Source organism: Eptesicus fuscus, chromosome 20 (assembly GCF_027574615.1).
Source record: "Eptesicus fuscus isolate TK198812 chromosome 20, DD_ASM_mEF_20220401, whole genome shotgun sequence".
Classification (NCBI taxonomy): domain Eukaryota; kingdom Metazoa; phylum Chordata; class Mammalia; order Chiroptera; family Vespertilionidae; genus Eptesicus; species Eptesicus fuscus.
In genome coordinates, this window is record NC_072492.1 from 756,382 (window position 1) to 778,644 (window position 22,263).

A 22,263-nucleotide genomic window follows, 5' to 3' on the forward strand; every position below is an offset into this window, starting at 1 on the left:
TTCCCACTCTGGCTTCACCTTCCACCGTGGCACACACCACCGCCACCTCACAAGTTCACTCTATTTCTGTTACTTGCCTGGCTCCAGACTGGAAGGTCAGCTTCGTGAAGCCGGAGATTTTTGTCAGTTTTGCTCATTACTGTATTCCTAACACCTCGAGTGGTCCCGGCACATCGGGGTGCTCCGTGAGCACCTGCTCAATGGGCGAGTGCTGCTGGTCGCAGCGCTTGGCTTTCCTGCGTGTTTTCCATGTCTACAATGGGGACGATGCCAGCCCCAGGCTTATGGGAGCAAGATGCTTATTTATGGAGAAACCCTTCAGAAAGTGCTGCCCCATCTCCCGCGGACCTGTCTTCCCTACAGAACTCCCAGACAGATCTGACCCTGCGCCACAAGGAGCCGCTAAGACACGGGTCTGTCTCTGGCCGCTGCGCTGTGCTGTCCACAGAAATGTTCATGCCTGCACTGCAGTGCTGAGCGCACCCAAGTGGGTGCCATGTCTCACTCATCCCTCTGTCCCCAGGGCCTGGCATCCAGTGTATGTTTGTTGAATGAATGATTTTTGGAGACTGATTTTGTCTTGTATCCCCAGCCCCTCCTCAGTTAGTCAGTCCTCGTTCTCTAAGAGTAAACAGCCTGGCTCCTTCAGTCCACTCCTGCAGGACTCGATTTTGGACCCTCTCTCCACTGCTTGTTGTTCCTGTGAGCCAACTTCTGTTTATTTCTGGCCTCCGTTGAGTGCCGAGTTGTGTGTGTCCTCTCCCCAGCCACCTTCTCTGTGTTCCTCTGTGGCAAGCACCGTTCTGCTGGAGGAGGAGGGTCTCCTTGGGCTGGGGTTGGGCTTCATGGAGAGGCATCTCAGAGCAGTAGATAACGCCTGGGAAGGAAACAAGGGAGAGAGGCTGTCTCCGGGTTGTTTGTGAGCTGCCAATACCTGCCCCACCCCCACCCAAAGAGACACGGCCTCAGAAAATACTCCAGTACCTCCCACTCCCAACCCGCCATGTCCTTGCTTCCCTGGCTCCGGGAAGCCTCTTGGGGCCTGTGCCCGTGGATGTCTGTGTCCAGGGGCCATTTGACCCCTCTGGGCTCTGCTTCCTTGCCTGCTGGGTACCTGAGGGTACTTCAGGCCCTCCAGTTGTGATGGACATGATTCTCTGCCAAAAAGGAAGAGTTTCTGTTGAGAGGTGACATAAGACTGTCAGCACAACACACTGGTTTCATGCTCAAGAATAAAGCCGAGTTCAAGTCCTTCTAGATCTCCCCTCTTTCCACCCTCCCCCATTCCTCAGACTCTGCCCTGTGGGACTGCTCCTGCACTGTCCTGCCCTGGACCTCCCGCCCCAGGCCCGCCACACCTCTCAGCCCCGAGCCATCTCCAGGAGGCCTCCTCGCTCTGCCAAGTGGGACTCTCCTCAGGTTCTCTGTCTCTTTAGCTCCGTGATCTGGGGGACATCCCAGGGTTGCTGCTGGAACTGTTTTGTGCCCCAGGGTTAGCTGCAGCCAAGGCCTGAGGGTGGCCGCTGCCTTTCTTCACATAGCCAGCTTGTGACCCTGCCTTCCAGGTGGCCACTGGCTTCTGTCTCTGTCCTCTCTCTGTCTCTGCTGCTTCCCTCCTTGTTCTGCCTAAGTCCCATTGCTTGTGGTATCAGCCTAAAAGGATCTGTTTTCTATGAAGACAGAGGCATAGAAAGGCCAGGGAAAGGCAGCTGAATATAGGCCAAGTCCAGAAAAATGGAAGGAAATTTAGTTCTTTAGTTTAGCACCTGTTCTAGCTGAGTCACTGAGGCCCAAATCCTAGGGGTCATCCCTGGCTACTTTTTTTCTCACCGGCACACACCTGAAGTCCACTTGGCTCTACCGTCAGTATATCCCAAATCCTACCCTCTTCACCCCACCTGCCATTAGCGTTCTGGCCCAACCATGTCTCCTCTGCCTGCCTCATTTGTCAAGGGTCAGAGTGCTCTGTGAGCTAGTCAGGCTCCCTCCCTGTCTCACCTCCTCCGCAGATTACATCCCCTGGCCCAGCAGGCTGTGGCCTCCAAGGGCTCTCCTTATCCTCCCAGCAGGTTGGCCTGCCAGCTTCTGCAGGCAGACCCAGCTCATCCCTGCTCCGGGGCCTCAGAACTTTTTTCCCCATTGGGCCTCTGCTTGGACTCTGGGGGTATCCACCTCCCAGGCATTTTCTAGCCTTGTACCTGCTTTCCTTTCATTCCTATCACTTTACACTCCCTGAAATTGGACAGTTCTTTGTTTTTTCGCTTATTTTTTTCTTCATCGCCATAAAAACAAAGTGAACTTTTCTTGGGGGAGGGGGGAGGGGGGGCGGCACTTTGTCCTGTTCTCACCTCTATTCCCAGCACCAAACAAGAACAGTACCACCCCCACCCCACCCCAAAATACATGCCCAGTAAGTGGCTCCAGTCTGTACCTAAACATTTGCTGAGTGAGTCCTAAGGTGATCACGTGGTCTTTTAGGCAGGGCCCGGAAAACTCCTCCTCCTCCTGCATTCAGTGGGTGTGATCATCACTGTGAAGTGGAAGAGCCAGGCTCTTAGGTCCAGATGTGCTTCCTCCAGCAATCTTCTAGGTCAGCTCTCAAATTGTGTGCCTCACCAGGAGCAGAGGCTGAGACCAGGGACTGAAGGGCCAGGGAGGAAGAAAGTGCCCGGGTGCCAGGTAGAAACCAGGACAGGCTAAACTCTGAAGGTGGGGGTTAGTGGTTTGGCTGATGGGGGAAAAGATCAATTTATTTCAAGGGTTGGAGCTAAGGAAATAAGCTTTCTGGGTCTGGGGTAAACCAGGCCACTGTGCTAAACTGTACCAGTCCTCCTTAAGGGAGGAGGCTCATACCTATTAACCAATGCTCATGTGTATGTAGCATGCACCTGAGATCATCACACCTTCTGTTTGCATAGGTAACCAGATATTAATAAAGGAAGGGAGCAAAGGAAGTCACACATTATTAAGCATAGTAAACGAGGGCGCATAAGCCTGCTTAACCAGGAAGCAGCAGCTTCACCCACTCCAAGGGATAGCAGCATTGCCCAGCCAAGGGTAATGATTAGCGCATCCCCCGCCCCACCATACACCGCCCACCCTCCTATTGTGGGGAGAGTGATGGGAAGTAAGCATGCACATGCGCAGTGGAAGTCAAAATGGCCACTGTGTAGCCTGGAAAAAGGATCGGATTAGATAAGGGACATAGAACCCATCTAGATCTAGGAAATAGATTGGTTAGGGGGTGGAGCCATCAGAAGCTCAAGAAAGCTTGGGAAGTTGATTGATTAGTTAAAAGAATCATCGGGCTGTCCCAAGTCTGAGATGATATAATCAGCCTAACAAAGAAGCTTTCTCTCACTCAGTGACATGTGCTTTGTGACATGTGCCCCCCCTTGCTGGGGGGGGGGGGCACCAAGTGCAGGCCTGGGCACTGCCAGCCGGGGACAGGCTGCACTGGCTGGATGGGGACAGACGGGAGCTAAGCTTCAGCGTGGCACACCGCTTCTGGACACTGGGTTGATGAAGACAAGATTGGACTTTTCCCATGGCGGACAGATGGAGACAGGACACCACAAACTCAGAGGCAGTCCTTTGATTTTGCTTCTGTGATGAGTCTTACCACCAAGCCTCATTCTTCATACGTGGGTCTCCAGTTGTTTTATCATTCAGGTGCAGCTGTGGTGTAGGGTATGGGTATCCTATAGCAGAGGAAAGCAGCAAGATTGAGGGGGCAGGGGAAGGGGAGCTCATGCTCTGGGCTCCCACGCTTTTTTGTATCTGGCAGGATGTTGTTCCTTCCTTTGAGCTGAGGGTGGGAAATGGGGAGAGGTAGGAAGCTGGGGGAGGGTCAGTGCCCATGAGGACTCTGTTCTATACCCGCTGGGGAGGACCTCACACAAGGCCACAATGAGTTGGGCCAGAGTTGGCCAGGCTTCCTCTGTAGAAAGACCACTTCCACACAAGAGCATGTTGGCCTAAATGAGGCACTTCTTTCTGCCTAGAATGCCAAGTTGCCCTGGACACTTCTGTGTGTGTGTGTGTGTGTGTGTGTGTGTGTGTGTGTGTGTTCAAATATACATAACATAAAATTTACCATCTTAACCATTTTTAAGTGTGTAGTTAAATGGCATGAAATATATTTACATTGTTGTGCTGCCGTCACAACCATCCGTCTCTAGTCTTCTCAAACAAACTCCATAGCAGTTATACAATAATATTTAACACAATATTTTCAAGATTCATCCATAGCATATGTCAGAATTTCCTTCCTTTTTACGGCTGAGTAATATTTCATTGTATGCATAGACCACATTTTGTTTATCCATTTAGCCCTTTGTCCTCTCTGTGTCATATCCAAGTGGGCCCTTGGGTTGCTTCCACCTTTTGGCTATTGTGAATTTGCTGCTATGAACATGGTGTACAAATACCTGTTTACTACCCGGATTTCAATTCTTCTGGGTATATGCCTAGAAGTGGCATTGCTAGATGATACGATAATTCTATGTTTAAGTTTTTGAGGAACTGCCAAACAGTTTTGCACAGCAGCTATACCATTTTGTCTTCCCACCAGCAATACACAGTTCTAATTTCTTCATATCCTCGTCAACACATATTTTCAGCATTTTTATTATAACCAACCTAGTAAGTACGAAGTGCTTCATATATCATTGTGATTTTAATTTGCATCTCCCTAATAACTAATGATGCCAAGTGTCTTTTCATGTGCTTATTGGCCATTTTATATCTTCTTTGGAGCAATGCTTATTCAAGTCTTTTAAATTGTTTTTTCTTATTTATTTTTTGCTGTTGAGTTGTAGGAATTCTTTTTATATTCTGTATATTAATCCTTTATCACATACTAGAAACCCAGAGCACGAAATTCGTGCACAGAAGGAGGCGGCGTGGGGGAGATGTCCCTCAGCCCAGCCTGCACCCTCTCCAATCTGGGACATCCCTTTCACAATCCAGGACTGCTGGCTCCCAACCTCTCGCCTGCCTCTGCCTGATTGCCCCTAACCACTTCTGCCTGCCAGCCTGACCACCCCCTAACCACTCCCCTGCCAGCCTGATCAACGCCTAACTGCTCCCCGGCCGGCCCAATTGCCCCCAACTGCCCTCCCCTGCTGACCTGGTCACCCCTAACTGCCCTTCCCTGCCAGTCTGGTTGCCCCTAACTGTCCTCCCCTGCAAGCCTGGTTGCCCCCAACTGCCCTCCCCTGCTGGCCTGGTCACCCCTAACTTCCCTTCCCTGCAGGCCTGGTCCCCCCCAACTGCCCTCCCCTGCAGGCCTGGGTCACCCCCAACTGCCCTCCCCTGCTGGCCTGGTCCCCCCCAACTGCCCTCCCCTGCTGGTCTGGTCTCCCCCAACTGCCCTCCCTGCTGGCCTGATCACCCACAACTGCCCTCCCCTGCACACCTGGTCCCCCGCAACTGCCCTCCCTTGCAGGCCTGGTCCCCCCCAACTGCCCTCCTCTGCTATCCTGGTCCCCCCCAACTGCCCTTCTCTGCTGGCCTGGTCACCCCTAACTGCCCTCCCTGCTGGCTTGATCGCCCACAACTGCCCTCCCCTGCAGGCCTGGTCCCCCACAACTGCCCTTTCCTGCAGGCCTGGTCCCCCACCTGCCCTCCCCTGCAGGCCTGGTCCCCCACAACTGCCCTTTCCTGCAGGCCTGGTCCCCCCCAACTGCCCTCCCCTGCAAGCCTGGGTCCCCCCCAACTGTCCTCCACTGCAGGCCTGGTCCCTCCCAACTGCCCTCCCCTGCAGGCCTGGGTCCCCCCGAACTGCCCTCCCCTGCAGGCCTGGGTCCCCCCGAACTGCCCTCCTCTGCCGGCCTGGTCACTCCCAACTGCCCTCCCCTGCCGACCATCTTGTGGCAGCCATCTTGTGTCCACATAGGGGCGACCATCTTGTGGCTTGGAGTGATGTTCAATTTGCATATTACTCTTTTATTAGATAGTATTATATAGGATGTGATTCGCAGATATTTTCTCCCATTCTGTGGATTGCCTTTTCACTCTGTTGATAGTGTCCTTAAATGCACCAAAGTACTTAATTTTGACAAAGTCCAGTTTATCCCACTTTTTCTTGTTGCTTGTGCTTATATTGTCATATCCAGTCATTGTCAAATCCAATGTTATGAAGCCATTGCCCTTGGTCTTCTCAGAGTTTTATTGTTTTGCTCTTAGATTTAGGTCTCTGATCTGGTTGAGTTCATTGCTGTGTATGGTGTGGTGGGCGCTTGGTTCTTGCGGAATTCTGCTCCCATGCTGGTTGGGTGGAGCGAGGAGGTTGTAAATTATTCTTCCCTCCATTCCTCGACCCGGTCTTAGGGTGAGATAGCCTTGCCTGGGTGGTGATGGCTTCCCAAGGCAACTCCCCTGGCGGACACCCTTTGCCATTTAGTGGGAGCCTGGGTATCTTGCTGCCCAGCCAGCGGCCTGGGTCAGCAGGCAAGTCTGACACAGCAGGTGGGAGAAGGAACTTCTTGGCCTTGGCAATAAGTAAAAAGGGTCTTTGTTGTGTTCTTTTCTCCTTAAAATAAAAGTTTAGCTGACCCTGACAGTGCCCCAGGAATGCAGGGAGTTTGTCTGGTCAACAGAACCCCGAATGGGTCCCTTCTGCAATCTCCCACCAGCTCCACCAGAACCTCAGCATGTACAATATCGGCCCACTCGTCCTTCTTCCCACAGCTCTGAGGTTGCAGGCCCAGCCTGGGCATTGTGCTGGACACAGCTCCTGTTGCTGCTTGGGATTAGCAAATGCTCCCCTGTGTCATGGGTCCTTTCTGCTGAATCCATAGGAGCCCCGACTGCTCAGAAAGACCGCCTGCTCCTGGATGGGCCCGAGCGGAATCCTGAAAGAGGGGCTTCCGAGGGACAGGAGTGTTGTTTCTAACAGGGGCCACCCTCAGCAGAGCTTAGCTCCTTGGGGATGGCCTGCCCATGCTGCTGTGGTCTCTTCCTTCTCCCGGGCCAAGGGTCACATGCTCAGGTGGGCTGGGAGTTGGAAAACTGGACTCCGTCCTCGTGCCTCTCTGGCCTGTTTCCATGACTGGAGTGTGGGGCAGAGGGAGGGTGTCAAGCAAGTGTTCCAGTCCTGCAGGGAGGGCAGCAGCGAGTGTTCTTCCCGCAGGAACCTGAGTGGAGCCGCACAGGTTTCCTGCAGGGCCCGATCCGCTGGCCGCCACACCCACCTAGTTATTTTCTATATCTCTGCAATATTTTGTTTTATTTTTAAGTGTATAAGCCATTAAGTATATTCACAGGGTTGTACAATCATCACCACCATCTAATTTTAGAACATTTTTATTCCCCCTCCCCCAAAGAAATCCTGCACCCCTTAGTTATCACCCCCAATTCTCCATCAGCCTCAAACAACCACTAATTAATCTACTTTCTGTTTCTATCGATTTACCTGTTTTGGACATTTCATATAAATGGAATTATGCAATATCGCTACACCCACCTCTTGCCTTTCAACTTTATCATCTTCTAGTTGCTAGTGGTGGTGGCTGCAGAGCAGTACCATGAGCCCCTGGAAGTGGAATTCTCTTTCTGGGCCCTGAATCTCCTTCAGGCCCTCCATCTCATGCCCCTCAAACAGTGGGAGATTGTTACTGTCCGTCCTTTCCACGTGCATCATCCCACTATTCGCTTGACAACCATGGGGTTTGGTAAGGTTGGGTATTCCTATTTTATAAATAAAGCATATTTATAGGTAGAAAATATATTATACTAGAGGCCCGGTGCACGAAATTCATGCAAGGGGGGGTGGTGTCCCTAAGCCCAGCCTGCACGCTCTCCAATCTTGGACCCCTCGAGGGATGTCCGACTGCCCGTGGATCGGGCCTAACGGGCAGTCAGACATCCCTATCACAATCCAGGACTGCTGGCTCCCAACCGCTCACCTGCCTGCCATCCTGATCACCCCCTAACCACTCCCTGCCAGCCTGATCGACGCCTAACTGCTCCCCTGCTGGCCCGATTGCCCCTAACTGCCCTCCCCTGCGGCCTGGTTGCCCCCAACTGCCCTCCCCTGCAGGTCTGGTTGCCCCCTAACTGTCCTCCCCTGCAGGCCTGAAGGAAAGCCTCCTCCCCCCGCACCCCCACTTGATAGCTCTAAATGGCCCCTCTGTATTTCTGTCCCACTTTCCTCTTCTTTCCCCCTGGCTCAGAGAAGCTCACCCTCCCAAGCTCCCAGGGTTTTCCCTAAAGCACACCTCCTTGGCCAGGGGTGGGCATGGAGGATCCCAAGGTGGTGAAGCTACTGTAGCAGGATTGTCCTAAGCGGGCCTCTGACAGGTGCCACCTGCAATGGGCAGAGGTTCCCTTGGCCTCTTGAGGGCCAACAGGCAGAGGATAAGTAGGAAGGCTGGTTCTCAGCAGGGTGGTCATATCCCTGGAAAAAGGCCCAGGTCTTGTACCCTCCTGCTTGGTCACCTCCTGCTTAAACCATCCGCCGCTCTCTAACAGCTCTGCCGTCTTAGCTGGTGTAGTGTGGAGGCAGAAGAGGACCCGAGTTCCCCAGATGGCTGCAGGGCTGTCAGTGCCATTGCTGGGCACGGACGGAACCCATAACTGGCAACATAGCAGAGTTGGATGCCCTAAAGACAGCCATCCCTTTTTGGGGAATGAGCGAGCAGAAGTAGGTAATGCTCAGCCTTGTAGGAGGCCTGGATTTCTAACCTCTGGAGGTGCAGAATGAGGGCAGGGAGATTGTCGGACGGAGCTGGCTTCTCTGTTGACAGCATTGGGGTGAGGGGCCCCTCGCTGGATTCCGGTTACAGCCCAGATATTTGCCCTGGCTCTCCCAGCAGGAGGTCTCGGCGTAGCTGGGAAGTGGATTGTTAAGGAGCAGTTAGTTCTCTCTCCTCAGCGCTGAGAATGCAGAGCGGTGTGGCCCCTCAGGGACAGAGGTGGGGGGCCAAGCGGGGACCCTGGTGGAATCTGCCCCAGCTCTGTGAGTGCCGGAGGCACAGCTGCGTGTGGAGTAGGGGAAGTGGGTGACAGCATTGCCAGTCTCGAAGGTGGTGGGAGTCGTCGGTGAGAGGATGGGAGGGGCCAGGGCGCAGCATGGGAAGCACACACACAGCAGGTGCAGCACGCGTGCTGCTGGGAGACTCGGGCACCGTTTCCATGGCAGGTACCAGTGCTTTTCCTTCGTTTCTGACTGGTTTACTCTCTGCTCCCTTTTCTGTGTAATCTGTGTAATAGGACTAGATGGAGCCTGCTGTGTAAGTAATATTTAAGGAGGCACGAAGAGTTTGTAATTGTGAAATCCTGACACCTACGTCATAAATAAACATTCATTCCTTCAGTCTTGGCTTGTTATTCCTTTGCCTTTTATTGGCACTTCTGGAAAAAGGTAGATCCCTCATTTACACACAGAGACACTGAGGCCCAGCGGAGTCTGGCAGTGCTATTGGGGAGAGTCCCGTGACCACGTCCAGCTTCGGGGCTGGCTGGGAAATCTTGTCTATAGCTGGTGGCCATGTGCCCTGTGAAAACAATTACTGGCAAGAAGGGATGGTGAGTCTAGTTTGGTAAGTTCGAGCCCCGGAACATAGTATTTAACGAGGAGTGTATGCCTCCCAGGGGCCCACTAGAACAGCAGTTGCCAACCGGTGGTCTGTGGACCACTGGGGGTCCGTGAGGTCTGAAAGGTTGGCGACCACTGCACTAGATGGTCCCGAAAAAAGACGATATTAGAATTTCTGTTGATGTTTTATTGTCCCCACTTAACTTGCCTGTGAGTGTTATACATGTGTTAACAGTTTATGTTACTGGTTCTGTGGTGCAGACAGATACCTTATCGAACCCGTGCATCTGTGTCAGAGGTGGTGTATCCCAGCAGCATTGTGAGACCACCGGCCAGGGGTTAGGGTGGGCATCGAGGCCAAGTGAGGAAATGGCTGTGGGAAAGCCCCCTGCCACCCCCTCTCCCCACTCTGCTCTTGCTCCCGGCTCACTCCGGAAACAAGGCCATGGCGTGCCCACACCTCACAGCTCCAGCCTAATCCTCACAGTGGCCCACGGCACCAGTGGCCTTTCCTCACTACAAGAGGCCCCACCTCAGAGACACTGAGCCTTGTCAGTGCCAGCAGAGCATGCACTTCGGGGGAGGGGGGACGGGGGCAGAGCTCTCAGAGGACAGAGGCTGCTACCCTTAGTTTGCCCAAAGAGAGCATGATGCCAGAGAAGGCCTGGGATTAGAACTTGCAAAGAGAGAAGGGGCTGGAGCCAGAGCCAGGAGTTGGGAATGCTGGGAGGACCGTGCAGGCTCTGCCCCGGGCTGGGTGCTGTGTTCTTGTGGCTGTGGAACAGCTGTCATCCGGGGAGGGGAGCCCAGGCCTTAGGTGCATGTGGTTCCCCCCAGCCAAAGGCAGGTGGGTGGGTCCCAGGCCACCTTCTTGCCCTCTGCTCCTAAGGACCCCCCAGACCCTCCTATTTGGTTACAGGACAACCCACCAAGCTCCTCTTTCCAGCCCAAGGACCCTCCAGGAGTGCCTGGGAGAGGTGCTGGGAGGTTGCTTCCCTCCTGAGAGCACTTGCGTTATGTGGTTATGGCCCACCCTTAGAAGAGGGACTCTTGCCCCTCCTCCTGTTCCTACCTGGGGGTCATTTCTGAGGCAGGATGTTCTTTGAACACATAGCTGAGGGTAAAAGCTCTTTCCCCACCTGAGGGTGGCGGCCTCCCTGCAAGCCCATGGCCGGTCCTCGGGCCTGGCCACCTCCATCCCGAGCTGGACCCAAGGATGACTGGCTGAGCCAGGGGCCCCATAAGAAAGGCGATGGGAACCGGGGAGTGACTCCTTCCACCTCCTAAGGGCCAGAGAGCGGGCAGCCGAGTCGGAGCAAGAGCTCTGGGGACCCAGCCCAGCCCTAGTGATGAGGGAGGGGGCGGTGGTCAGAGGAGCTCCTAGGGCAGCCTGGAGAGCCGCAGGGAGCGCACCGAGCTCAGGCTGGAGCCCTGGGAACGCCACCTTCCTTCCGGGGGACACACAGAGGCTGTTTCCAGTGGCAGGCAGTCCACCAGACCCAGCGTCCTGACTCTCAGACCAGGCCCTTCCCTCGGCCCTGGCTCAGGGAGCTCCCAGCTGGGTGGGCAGGACCTACTCGGAGCTCCAGGAGGGAGGCTCACAGTGAAGCTACCCCAGATGGCTGCCATTGCCTTTCTCCCACTGCTGTCTCCCCAGGAACTGGACTGGGATATGCCAAACTCTTGGGGCCACTCAGTGGAGAAGTTGACAGCTGCCTGGAGCCCCCCAACAGCCATTCCAGTTTCTGAGCCATGGCAACCTGTCTCCTTTCCCAAAGCATCATCATGTGGGGGAATGAGAGGCCAAAGGGTGCGGGCTGACAGATCATCTTTAGGAAGGACCTCTCAGTTAAGCTTTCACCTCAGTAGGGATTTTTAATAAAGCCTTCTTTTCTTGTTTTTGGTTTTCTGTCCCTAATTTCAATGTCTAACAGCTTTGCTGTCAGAAAAGAAGTTGTTATTTGTTGTTAGGCACTGGGCAGCCTTGCCACGCCCCTCACGGCATTCCTGGACGAGGTGGTAGTGCACGTGCCTCTGGCGGCCTTGGCCTCGAAGCCCCATAGCCTACCTTCAAGGATGTGGCTTCTCTCTGGCCCCATTCTTGCCTCTAAAAATAACCTTGCTATTTTGAAACCACCTGCTCTAGAGCTTTTCTCACTGCTTTCTTGGATAAGTAACCCCTCTAAGATGAGGTCTTAGCTGCCTCTGCCATCCCAGCTGTGTCCTCAGGGAGTGGTCTCCTTCCTGCCTCCCCTCCCCCATGCTAGCTGGGATATTGTTTTCCAGCAAGAAAGGAATGTCCAGCTGGGTGCCCTCCTTCTAGGGGGTTAGGAGCAGGTAGGAAGTGGAGCTCGGAGGGCCAGGGCGAGGCAGAGCCCCCTGTGCCTCTTGTCGGGCTCCTGCAGCTGCCAGAGGTGCAGGTGCCTGGCATGAAGCCACAGGTCAGAAAGAGCTTGGGGACGTGGGGATGGTGTGTGCTGCCTTCCTGTGCCCCCTTAGAGCTGGCCCTGAGTGTCCCTACCTCATCTTCTTGCAGCCCACAACCCTCCCTCAGGGCACCATCAACATGAACCAGTGCACAGACGTGGTGGACGGAGAGGGCCGGACAGGCCAGAAGTTCTCCCTGTGCATTCTGACCCCCGAGAAGGAGCATTTCATCCGGGCAGAGACCAAGGAGATCATCAGCGGGTGAGTCTGCTCTGTGCATTTTGGGGGTTGGTGCTCCCTGCCCACCAGCAGGTCCCTAGACCGGGTCCCTTCGGCATATATGAGCAGCATTGCCATCACTTTCTTCCTTAAGTGAGTCCGCTCTTCTGAGCCCCTTTCTCCATTCACTGCGCTACTGTGTGCCCACTTCACCCCCGTTGCCTTTGCTTCATCCTGTGTCCACACGTTCACCACGGCCCACCCCTCAGTCCTGCTGGTTCAGGCCTTCCTCCGCTGGCACTGCCTGGGTCTGGGGCTGCCACATCTTCCCGAGCCTCTCCCTGGCCTCCTCTGTTCGCACACCCTGCCTCTGTCACTCCACCACCAGGGCTCAGTCCCAAAGCACTGTCACCTTCCTCTCTCCTACCTGAAACCCCATCACCTGGAGGTCAACTCCAAGTTCTTGCGCAGCCCTGGGGTTCCTTCCCAGCCTTCCAGCCTCACTCTCACCACCCTCAGCCTGAGTGCTTGTTGCTGTACATTTCTCAGCTGTGCCTTCACTCTGGCCCTTCCCTCAGTCTGAAACAACCCCTGGACTTCCAGGCTATTAAAGTCGGCCTGAGTGTTCCCTCTGCCAGGAAGGCCTCCGGAGGAGGTGCTCGGCTCCCCCTGCTGGTCCTGACAGAAGATGGGGACGGTCTGTGTGCACGGCTGGCTTCCTCAGCCAGTGGCGGGCTCTTGACAGTGGAGGCTCCGTCTCACTCCTCGCGCTCACACAGGAGTCTCCAGTGCCGCTGTGCGCCCTGGCTACTCTGTCCAAGTGGAAGGAACAGAACGTCTCTGGTCGTCCCACTCCCCTGAGCACACTGTGTGCAGAGGCTTAGGGGAAACCCTGGGAAGGGGAAGGTGGGCCCAGGTTTTCAGGCAGCCAACAGCCGAGAGGGGCTGAGCTCCTGCTCCTGAACCCATGCAGCATCTGCCTGCCAGGATCCCCTGCTCTCAGCTCGGTAAGGCCCAGCCGCACGTGGAACATGCACAGCGAGCATACGTGGCCGGAGCTCAGGCATGTGGTCTTGGAGAATCCCGCTCATCCTTTAAGGTAGAAGGAAGCAGGTGAGGCTGAGAAGGCTTTCGGAGGAGTAAATCTGGGATGGAGGGGGACTAGGCTGAGCATTGCAGAGTAGCAGGGATTAGAAAGTGAAGCCCTTTGGTTCAGCCACTGAGCGACTTCTGTGAGCAGGGTCTGCATGGACGTCAGTATCTCAGCTATAGCCCTGGCCAAGGCTGCTGCTGGAGGAGACAAGAGCCAGGTTCAGATCTACACGTGGCAGGTGGGAAGTGGAAGGGCCAGGTGGCCCTCTGCTGGGGGTGCCAGCTTACCCCAAATCCTCCTCCCCTGGAGAGAGGCAGGTTTGCATTTCTAACCCCTGGGGCAAACAGGAGGACACTTTGACCCTCGGCTCCCTGATCTTAACCCTATAGCCATACAATTTAAGGGTGTAAAGGGCTTTTACAGAGTCTCGTTACAGTTGGGAGACTGAGGCTCTGGGAATAGGGAGCCTAAGGGCATCTTCCGGGTATAAGTGACACTCTGGGGTTGTTTGCACTCCTGGTCCACACTCGCTGCCTTGGTCTTGTCTGCAAGCACACCTGAGCCAGGGCTCCACTGCCCAGCTGGATTCCTTGGGAGAGCTAGCCCCTCCCGTGGGAGCTGGGTTCCAGAGACGGGTCTGGGTGACAGGCAGGATAAGAAAGTGGGCTGTCGGAGGTCTCCAGGGTAGGCTGGGGAGTGTGAGTTGGGGAGCAGGTCAGTGAGGTAGTGGTGTGCCACATGGCATTGGGATGATGACGGTGTCTGGCATTTGATCGCTTCTCTGGCAGGCAGCCTACGTCCTGCTGCCAGACACTTGGCATAGGTCAGGGGTCCTTGGCTCTGCCCTGAGCCACTCTCCCTTGGTCACTTCTGTCTGTGTATATGGGGCTTGCCATTTCCATGCAGCTTGGGTAGCCAAGGTAAATTGGGATCCCAGACCCAACTCTCATATGGTGGGGGGAATGCCCACACCAGCAAACAATTCCTGGACACCAGCACAGTGTCCAAGAGTTCACGTCTCTTTGACACCTCTGCCTGTGGATAGATAGCATCAGATCCCACAGGGTGAGGGCTCAGTCCCGCAAGACTGCTCTCCACCCACCACACTCCCACCACTGGCTATGCATGGAGGGTCCCACAACCTCTCCTTGTGTTCAGTCCATTTGCTAGAATGGCTCACGAATTCAGGAAAAGTGGTGGACTCACTAAATGATACTTATTACCAAGGATAGTAAAGGGTCCACGCCAACAGCCAGATGAAGAGATGTGTAGGGCGAGGTCTCAAACAAAGGCGTTTCTGTCCTCATGGAGCTTGGGACCCACATGGCAGCGTGGAACCCGTTCTGACTCCCAGCCGGCAAGCTCTCTGAACCTTGTCCTTTCGGGTTGATGAAGACCATTACATAGGCCTGTTCTAGTTATTGATTCAACCTCCACCCCCTCCCCCCTCCGCAAAGGTGGGGGTGTGAGACTGAAAGTTCCAACTCGCTAATCACGTGGCTGGTTCTCCTGACAACCAGACCCATCCATAGGCACTTCCCAGAGTCGCTCACTAACAACACAAGATTCCTTTATAGCCTCTCACTTAGGAAAGTCCACGCGTTTTGAGAGTGGTGAGCTAGGCATTGTGGACATAAACCACATACACATGAGAAATCAGTTTTCGTCATCTGAGTGACCAAATATATATTTGTTATAAATCACAGTGATGCACAGGGTCATTACCGGGCCACACACCAGGCGTGTATGCCCTCAGGGTCCCCAGTGTAGCCATTTGTACGCCATAAGCATCTATAGAAGCAAGTGGCGACCTTTTTCAATTAAATTCAAAATATTGTGGCAGTTAACTGGGTAGACTGGTCAGTCCTAAGGGCAGGGGGCTTGGGAGGTGGCTCAGTGGCATACCCAGAGCCAAAGTAACTCATGTGACTGCTTTTCCCCTTCTGGTCCTAGGCCTTGACCTCTCCTTCTTGTCCAATGGGCAGGGCTCTCTCCAAGGCAGCCTACCCCAGCCCCTGCAGTCCCTCTTGACTCTGGACAGCAGCTTCATCTTTCCCACCCACTGGGACACTCGGGTCTCCTTTAGAGTCAGGTGGGCGTGTGCCTGGAAATGGACTTTGGCACCCATCTTCTCTCCCTTCTCTGCCTCTCTCCTTCCAGATGGACCCTCTTCCCTTGGCTTCCTCTCTGGCCTCCTGGGTCCTGCCACCTCTCAGGGCTCCTTTGCTGAGTAACTTCATCTGTGGGCTTGGGGCCCTACAATTGGTCTAAGCGCTTGGGAAAGAAGTGCAGACACTTCCTTCTGGCTGGTGAGGGGAGCCGATGGCCCTTCAGCTCTTTCCTGGTCTCCTCTGAGGTGGGGCCTCCTGAACACCTGAGGCAGCAGGTCTTGCCTGGGCTGGATGGAGGGTGGTCGTTCTTTCCCAGATTCCTCATGCTGGGAGGGACCTCCAGGATGTTTGAGGCACTGGTTCCCACAGCTCTTTAGGGGTGGGATTTATTTGGGTGGGAATGGGCAAGGTGGGGAGAGGTGGGTTAGGGTGTTAGGGTTCCGGTTCCTCCGTGCCCTCCAGCTGGGCTGCATCAGGACTTTCTCTTCTCACCTGTCTCTGCCTTCGAAGTTGGGGACCACCTATGTCCCTGGTGCCCACATCCACCACTAATCCCATGTCCACATTCACCGTCACCTCTCTTCCCTGGATATATTTTAACATTCACAACCTATCTGGTTAATGTTAGACACATTAGCCTACTGGGCTTCCCTGAGAAATCTGAGCGCAGAGAACATATCTCATCATTTGTTTCAGGGCCAGCTATCTATCAACCTCTCGTCACAGCACCACCACCCCTGGCCACCCTCACTTCGTGCTCACCTGAGTCTCTGCCTCGTTCAGGTTGGCAGGAGCTGCAGGCGCTCCACTTAGTCAGCAGTGCAACCACAGTGCCCACCTCCCCTTCCCTCAGGCCCTGTCCTGCAAGGCTCACATTTGCCCAGCTCCATGGTGTTGCCAGTTGCCAGCAGCTAGGCCAGTGAGCAGGGGCTCAGCGCACCCCAAAGGGCCTGCACCTCCCTGCCATGTTCCCTGCACTACGCTCAGTGTTTCTGAGCAGCCTCTCCTCCCTCCTAGGTTCAGCTGTAAGAGGGCCTTAGCGTTGCCCCAAAGAGCTTTCAGCCCCTGGGCAGCCTAGAAACCCCACAAGCATGCTAGCTGCTCAGGTTACCCGCGTGAGGCCCTTTGAGAGTCTGCCTTATCTGCTGGCTTTGCAGATACAGCCCTGGCCTCCTTTCTTGCTTTGGAGCTCACAGAAAAGTGACCTGCGGGGCCTGTGCCTCAGGCTCGAGGGCACAGGCAAGTGTGGATTCTCTCAACAAATCAGCCTGCTCTGGGCTGAGTTGGGGTGAGGGGAGTCCCTCAGCTCAGATGCTGTGATTCCTCACGCCCAAGCCCAAGCCCACTCTCCTGGCAGCAGCACACCTCCTAGAAGGCCACTGACTTGACCAGCCTCCCTGCACCCCAAATTAAAGAAGTACCTCTGAGTGCTGAGACACCAGCCCTTCCCCCTGCCCCAGGCTTGGGGTGCTGGTCGTCACAGCAGCCTCCAGCCAAGTGCTGCCAGTGCAGACTTTGCCTCCACAACCTGGCCCTTGTCACAGGCTGTAGCAGACTTAACACGGACCCTCGTGTTCTGGGAGGGAGTGGACCAGTTTCCTCTGGTGCCATCCCTGCCAGTTCTCCTCCCGACCTCCGCTCCTCCTGTCCCCCTTCCTCCAACCCTCCCAAATGTTGCAAAGCTCCAATAAGGCAAGCCGTGGTCATATCGTGGCCTAATCTAGGCCCTGGTTTCAAGATAATGGCTGAAACTTAGAGGGCTGGGAGCCATGCAAGGTTGTGGTTAGAGGGTAGCAGATCTAAGCCCTCTGTCCTTCCTACGCTCCTCGCTACCTCTCTTGATGCTGGTCCAGAGTGGACTTGGTAGCGTGTGGGCCCTGCTGTGGGCCCTTGGCAGCCCGGCCAGGCTTCCCCAAAGCCGAGGGGCCCGGCACCTCACTGTGTAGGTGGGGCCAGAAGTGAGTGAATGGTCTGGGAGGTCGGTGACCTGATGTGGGGACTTTGGTTGCAAGACTCCTTGTTTCCTGCTTTGAGAACCGTGAGCGGCCCCCAGTAGCAACAAATGTGGTCGCTAACCAAATCCATTCTAGAGGGCAGTCACAGAGCCAAGTCTAAGCACTGAAGGGCGGGGAGTGATGGAAACAGTGACGGGCCCTGCACTCTGAGGCCAGTGGTCAGGCCGGCCCTCTGCCGCGGTGGCGCTCACACCCTCCCTGGGCCACCTGCACCGTGGCCGTGGCAGGGTCAGCACCCGAGCCTGGTCCTCGCAGTCTGTGCTTGTCCTGGGCTGCACTGCTGGCTCTCTCTGCCCCGGCGGTGACAGGCTCTGCCCTGGCTGGTGCCTGACCCTGTTCAGGTGCTCGGAGGCCTGGCCACTGAGTGAAGCATGGCACCTGCTTGGACCACTCCACAGGCAGGGTCCTAATCTCCGAGAACAGTGGTCTGACCTGCTCTCTTTTCTTTTCTCCCCAGATGGCTAGAGATGCTCATGGTCTATCCCAGGACCAACAAGCAGAACCAGAAGAAGAAGCGGAAAGTGGAGCCTCCCACGCCACAGGTAGGCAATGGGTTTGCCAGGTGGAAGAGCACCTGGGAAGTGAGAGGGCTTCGGGACCCAGCCTAAAACTGGGGTGGAGGAAGGAGTCAGGTGAGGGCTAAGGCGGTCATCAGCCCAGCCTGTCTCCCTCCTTCCTTCTGATGACTCGGGGCTCCTCTCTGAGCCACAGGTAGGACCCACTACAGGGACAGGGCCGCCTGCTTGTGTGCTCGGGGCTTCCCCAAGAGTTTCCAGCCAGGAGGCAGGTGCTGAGGAGCAGCAGCACAGCATGTCCCTTCTCCTGGCTGTCCTGCCTGCTGCTGGGAACAGAGAGCATGCTGGGAGGGGCTGCTTGCCGCACAACATTCCTCACGGGCCTCAGCTCAGTTCCACTTTCCATAGAGAGAGGACCCTGAAGACATAGGCTGGGAAGGGGGGCTGGGCCGGGAGGTCCTGGAGTGTCCTGGCCAAGTGAGGGGCTCTCAGGGGACCTTACTCCTGCTCTGGGCTTTGACCATAAATGGAAAAAACTGACGCTAGCCCTGATTTTTGTGCCACTGCCCCACTCCCATGTGACCAGAGTGGGAGGGGCTAGGGTGTCTCACCAGTTCCAGTCCTTCCGTAGAGCTCACTTTCCTCCTCCTTCCCTCCCATCTACAGGGGCTCAGATACCAGAAGGCGTTTTGCAACTCCATGCCATGCTCCACACTCCTGGGGCCCTGGTGTAGCAAATTAACCTTCCTGAGCCTCTGTGAATGGATTTGCAAATGAGCCTGTTGAAATCTAGTTAGACTAGTATTGTAACCGTGAAAGGAAGTACTGGGCCCATTTTAGGTGTTCAGTAAATGTTCTTCTTTTCCTCTCTGCTCCAAACTTGACCATTACCAAGTGCTCTTGCCTTGCCTGATCGAGCCTTACGGTGACCCTGAGAGTGGGCAGGATGGCGAATGGGATCCCTTGGCATCTAGCAAGGCTCAGAGCCTGGCAGAGAGCCAGCCCATGGCAGAACCAGGCTATCCCTGAGGTTAGTAGTCCTGGGCTGCACTGCTTCACCGAGTGACAGAAGTCAGCCTGGGCAGGACCAGGAGGTGTGTGCTAACCTGGGTCCCTTTCTCCTCCCTAATCCCCACACCTGGTGGGTTCCCCTGACCATGCATGACCTGGCTTCCTGCTGATGGAGTGCACTGGGGCCTGCCCGCCATTCATCCTCCCCGAGGAGTCCCAGGCCACCATCCCCTAGAAGTAATGTCCCTGGCAAGAAATTGGCAAGATGCCATCAGAGTCATTCCTGGACTGAAGTGGAGCTTCCTGCTGGGGATAGCAGATACACATGCAAATCTCCCAACGCTGCCTGGGTTGAGAGAAAAAAATCCCAGACAGAGTAAGTGCCTAGGCTCTGAGCATTTCCAAGGAAAGCTGCCATCTCCCAGTAAGGCACTTACGTGTGCGGAGACACCGAGCCCAGCCCTGGGAGTTCGCTTGTGTTCTCGTTCCCTGGCTGTTTCTCGTCCCTCCCCCAGTGTCATCTCATCACCTCAAGTACTGCCAAGCTTCCCCTTTTCAGTTGGTAGCAGGAGCCATGTGATCAGAGCGTGCGGAAGGTGCCCACTTTCCTGAGGATCTCTTAGAGCCTGGGGCGCCTGGGGTCCAGTCTTCTCACTCAGCCCCTCTTGAGGCCTGGCAGAAGCCAACTGGGATGATTTCTTCCTTCTGCCGCTTGCTTTCCAGAGCATTACATTTGAGGCCACTGGTTTCTGGAAGCTGTGAACTTGCATCCCAGGAGTTTCCAGCCAGGAGGCAGGTGCTGAGGACCCCACTTATAGGCAGTCCCCTGGGGTGATGTGGGGCCTCTCCAGAGGAGAGGTGGGGGAACTCTGGGCAGGTTTCTCCTCCACGGCCTGATGCTGAAGGTATTCTAGTGACCCAGATGGGACTGTGGGGAAAGCCTAAGCCAATAGGGCCTCAGAGAGACAAGGATCCAGGGGCCTGGCCTCTCTATGGCCCGGGATAGTTTCGGGTCAGACCAGCAGGGAGCTGGAAACATTGCTCCGCTACACCCTGCCATCTGGCCACTGAGGCAGGAGCCCAGGGCTCCCCTCAAGAAGAGGGTCTCAGGCAATTGGGAGCTGGGGCCATGGAGTGTAGGCACCGAGGGGTTTGCTGAGAACATCAGAAGGAGAGAGAGAGGGAGAGGCCCAAGCCGGGCCCTAAGGGAGGATGGGGATTAGGCTGCAAGAAGGGCACACACCTCTCGGCCAGGGCCCAGGGCAAGAGGAGGAACAGGCTTGCCCTGACCAGAGCCTTCGAAGCCTGCGGCCTAATAGGCAGGGGCTCCCAGGAACTGCTGCTTCCTCGGGCCCTGTTCACTCCAAGAGGACTTTTCGTGGTGCCGAGATACCTAGAGAAGGGACGGTCATCTGCTCTGGGTATGACCAGGGCAGGAAGAATGGAGATTTTCTGCCCTCACCCCAAGTCCCAGAGTTGTGAGGCCAGGAGACATGTCTCCCAGCCCGGTGTGCAGGCGAGGGGCTCACTTTGTCAAGTGAAGCTTTGGGAGGCTGATCCTTCAACTCCCAGCCCCCAGGCTCTTGGTCTTTGCTCCTGCCTTCCGAGACCATAAGGAAACTTCCCAAAAGGAGCGTCCCTCTTGGTCGAGCACTCCAGCCCATCCAGGGCCACACATGTGCTGTGAGTTGCCACCTCTGCTTCTTAGGCATCTTGTTTTCTACTTGGGAGCCTGCTCCTATGCCCTGCCCCAACCAGAACCCTTCCTCCTGCTCGCTCTCCATGCCCAGGAAGTGGACAGGAAGGCTTTCTATGAAACCGCCTCCAAAGAGGAGACTTCCCAGCTGTGCGGAGACAGAGGCCCTGGCCGGCCGCCTTCCTCCCTGCTAGGGAAACCTCTGAGCAGCCAGGTACCAGCACAGACTGTTCTAGTGCGGTGTCCTGCGCACTGCAGCTGTCCAGCCACGCAGGGACCAGCACCTGGAAAACTAGTGCTTCCACTCCTGCCTCTTGTCCTGGCCGCCAGGCTCTGGGTCAGCATGAGCCCCGCGCCCTCTGCCACGATGGGGACAGTGCGGGGAGCAGAGGTTGGTGCCGTGCAGCCCTGGCCTGGCTTGTGCACGGTCTTAACTCTCTGAAGAAGAAAAGCGACTTCTCCCGGAATCCAGGCTTGCCCACTGTCCACCCTCTCCTGGAAGGCAGCATGGCTTTATGCCTGCTGCACCTGCCCTCTGTCCCTGCTCACTCGGCACAGAGGCAGGGAGAGAGCTCCGTGTGGGCCCGGAGAGCCCCCAGAAGCGGGAGCTCGGGCAGGGAGTGCAGCTGCCACCAGCGCTGCGCAAGTTGGGAGGCCCAGGCCAGGAGGCGGGTCTATAGCTGCTTAGTGCTGGGAAATGCATGTTCCCCAAGTTCCCGGACACGGCCCCTCATATCTCAGGCCTGGAATTTTCTCTGTCTCTTGGGGATTCCTGCGACTCCATCCCCTCCCCAGTGCTGGGGTCACGACCCCAAGCATCAAAGGGCTGCCTGTGTGCCACAGGCACTTCACCCACAGGATGGGGCTGGGGGCACAGTCGCCTGTCCCTTACCCTTTGGCCCTTTTTGGCAGCCTCTCCCTGCCCTGGTCTAGCAACCCTCCATAGAGGGGGCGACTCACCAAGGAGGGCCTTCCCCTCACCGCACCCAGCTTTGCGGGAGGAATCCAGCTCCACCCAAGCCCGTCAGTACTGGCGTCTCCTTTAGAGAAGCTGGGCTGCGGGGCATGAAGCGAGGGCAGTGTGCTGGCTGAGGGGACGGAGCCCTGGAGTCGGGTCTCCTTAGGTCAGTGGACCCCTCAGGAACTGTCAGAAACCATTCCTCTTCCGAGAAGTACCCTTCTTTTTTTTTTTTTTTTTTTTAAATATATTTTATTGAATTTTTTTTACAGAGAGGAAAGGAGAGGGACAGAGAGCTAGAAACATCGATGAGAGAGAAACATCGACCAGCTGCCTCCTGCACACCCCCCACCGGGGATGTGCCCGCAACCAATGTACATGCCCTTGACCGGAATCGAACCTGGGACCCCCCAGTCCGCAGAACGACGCTCTATCCACTGAGCCAAACCGGTTTCAGCGAAGTACCCTTCTTTTGAAGGAGTCAAAAATCCTGGGAATCTCCAGCCTAGGAATTGGGTCTGCTGGTAGTTTTGACACAATGGGAGGTCATGTGTGTCCTGGGTCTGTGGGAAAAGCCATCCTGCCTTTCTCCTTCCCGTGAGGCCTGGTACCTAGGCCTCTCGGTGGAGCCTCCAGGATACCCATCCAAGGCACCTGCCCCTCATCCTGGACCTTTC

General features: G+C 55.6%; 1 protein-coding gene across 3 annotated transcripts in view; it reads left to right on the plus strand.

The window, feature by feature from the left end:
• Nucleotides 1-22,263, plus strand: part of MPRIP (myosin phosphatase Rho interacting protein) — a 199,170-nt gene that overhangs the window by 91,954 nt on the left and 84,953 nt on the right. For all 3 annotated transcript variants that reach the window (XM_028132129.2, XM_008156170.3, XM_008156171.3), the window contains exons 4-5: nucleotides 12,078-12,229; nucleotides 17,864-17,948. In XM_028132129.2, the coding sequence (XP_027987930.2) occupies nucleotides 12,078-12,229; nucleotides 17,864-17,948 (237 nt within the window). The remainder of the gene's footprint in view (nucleotides 1-12,077; nucleotides 12,230-17,863; nucleotides 17,949-22,263) is intronic.